This window comes from Cyprinodon variegatus, unplaced genomic scaffold, assembly GCF_000732505.1.
Source record: "Cyprinodon variegatus isolate N-32 unplaced genomic scaffold, C_variegatus-1.0 Scaffold5318, whole genome shotgun sequence".
NCBI lineage: Eukaryota > Metazoa > Chordata > Actinopteri > Cyprinodontiformes > Cyprinodontidae > Cyprinodon > Cyprinodon variegatus.
The window spans coordinates 1-1935 of record NW_015155771.1 but is presented as its reverse complement, the minus strand read 5'-3'; the positions used below and the strand labels follow the sequence as shown (position 1 = coordinate 1935).

Sequence of the window (1935 nt, the reverse complement as noted above, 5' to 3'; positions counted from 1 at the left end):
CTGTTTCTCTGACTGTGACTAACTGGATGTGCTCTCTTCATCCTCTGACATGGGAGCTGGCTCGGAGCTCGTCTGCCTGGCTGTGTGTTTCCTTCTACAGTCGCCTTTTGTATCTCTGCTTCTGTCTCCCTGTGTGCGCACACAGCCGCCTCTCGTTAAAACTCACAATCAAGTGTTGGAGACCAAAACAAACATTCCTGAGATACCCGGTACTCACCAGAGTCGAAGCAAAAGTCCCGCGGCTCCTGTTTAATGGCCATAGGGTGGAACGCCTGCTGACGGGGGGGACCCATGGGGGCCCCGCCCTGCTCGCTGTATCGAGGGTCGATGAGCTCCTGCTTGAAGCCCTGAGGAGGAACGGCCACCAGCGGCTCGGACATCTGCCGGTGGTAGGGAGGGCGACCGTCGCGGGGCAGGCTGTTGCTGCTGGGGGGTTGCTGCAGGAACGGGGGGCGGGTTTGGCTCTTAGACGGGGGGAAAGGGATGCATGGTTCTGACATCTGCCTTTGGAACCTAAACACGGAGGATCAGATATCGGTTTTCTAGAAACAAAGACTGTAGATGGAGGTAAAGATGGGGGCGGCGGCCGCTCACCTGTGCTCCGTGAAGCTGTTTGCATCCTGGCTGGGGGGGACGCAGGGCACGGCGAAGGGGGGGCTCTGGGCGGGCAGAGCGTGCTGGCTGGGAGGTGGCTGCAGCTGCCGCAGCCCCGGCGTCTGGTTGGCCACGTGGGAACGAGGAGGCGGGGTCTGCGTTAGCGCTGTGCTGCTGGGGAGGCAGGGAGACACTGGAGTGGAGGGGGGGGTTAATGGCTTGAATCCGGGGTTCGGCTTTCCGTCGCAGGCACTGCGGAGGAAGAGGATAGAGATTAACCAGACGGACGATGAGCAGCCGGCGTCAGGCTGACCTGCAGGGGGCGCCTCTGCTGACCTGTAGCTGTAAAGGCACTTCTCTCCGTAGGGCATGGGACTCCGGTCCTGGTGGCACGGGGACAGCTCCTTGGCGGCGGCGGCCTCTCGTTTGATCTTAGCCGGCGGAGCTCCATGAAACATCACTGCACAGGAGATGAAGGAGAGCGTTAGATTTCTATTGATCGAAGCAATAAAACAGATGTTATCTGAAGCACATCTGGAGCTGATGGATAAACGGACGCATGGACATCGTCTGAGACAGACACTTTATCAACTCCACCAATCGCACGCCAGAGCTACGGAAGCTCTCATCTGATTCCCATTAGGGCTCGCCGGTACCAGCGTTCATGAATCAGAGCGGCTGTAATCTAATGGCAGCCAATGATTTTTCTGCTGTAACCATTAGACCGCCGGCTGCAGCTCTCCATGGGACGGCTGCAGCTTCCGGGGCGCCAAACAGAAACTGGATCCCAGAGCACTGAGCTGCAGGGGCTGAATGAATTATCCGGCAGGCTGATGGATCCGACTGGAGCCGACGTGAGCTCCCCCAGTGCGAGCTGCTCAATCAGCTGGGAGCAGCATCTGAGGTCACAGCGAAGCGAACCGAAGCCGAGCGAAGTGGCCTTTTAACACAGATTCATGTCAACAGGAGCGGAAACGAACCCGCGTTCTCTGAGATCCGCCCTAAAAGGCCGAGGATCTGATCTTTGATTTCAGGAAGGTTAGAAATTTGAAACAAATCTGAGTTGAAAACATGGAAATCTGATGATCATGTCTAACTGCACTGCAAAAAATTTTATTCTAAATGAGTAATTTTTTTCTTACAGTAACTGCATTTTTTCATGGATTGAGGCGGTAAGTGAGACATTTTGCCAAAGGAACAAGACAATTTACATTTAAAATAAGAAAAAAAAACAATCACATTGTCTTATTTCAAGTACATATTATCTAATTATCTTATTTTAAGTATAAAAATACTCATTCCATTGGCAAATCATCACATTTACCCACTCAAATCACTGCA

The 1935-nt window shown here is 53.6% G+C and overlaps 1 protein-coding gene across 1 annotated transcript; it reads right to left on the bottom strand.

Annotated features, from left to right (window-relative positions):
• Nucleotides 1–155: 155 nt before the first annotated feature.
• Nucleotides 156–1187, bottom strand: LOC107081473 (ETS translocation variant 5-like). The gene is made up of 3 exons (XM_015369645.1): nt 931–1187; nt 595–846; nt 156–513 (listed from the first exon to the last, which is right to left on the bottom strand). Exons 1-3 carry the CDS (start codon nt 1050–1052, stop codon nt 156–158), a joined length of 732 nt encoding a protein of 243 aa, XP_015225131.1. The 5' UTR covers nt 1053–1187.
• Nucleotides 1188–1935: the final 748 nt, after the last annotated feature.

Bases quoted from the DNA above. Each gene is read 5' to 3' on its own strand.
- LOC107081473 (XM_015369645.1), bottom strand. From the start codon at position 1,052: ATGTTTCATGGAGCTCCGCCGGCTAAGATCAAACGAGAGGCCGCCGCC. The intron at 847-930 runs GTCAGCAGAGGC...CTTCCTCCGCAG, and splicing joins AAGTGCCTTTACAGCTACAG to TGCCTGCGACGGAAAGCCGA. The intron at 514-594 runs GTGAGCGGCCGC...CTCCGTGTTTAG, and splicing joins AACAGCTTCACGGAGCACAG to GTTCCAAAGGCAGATGTCAG.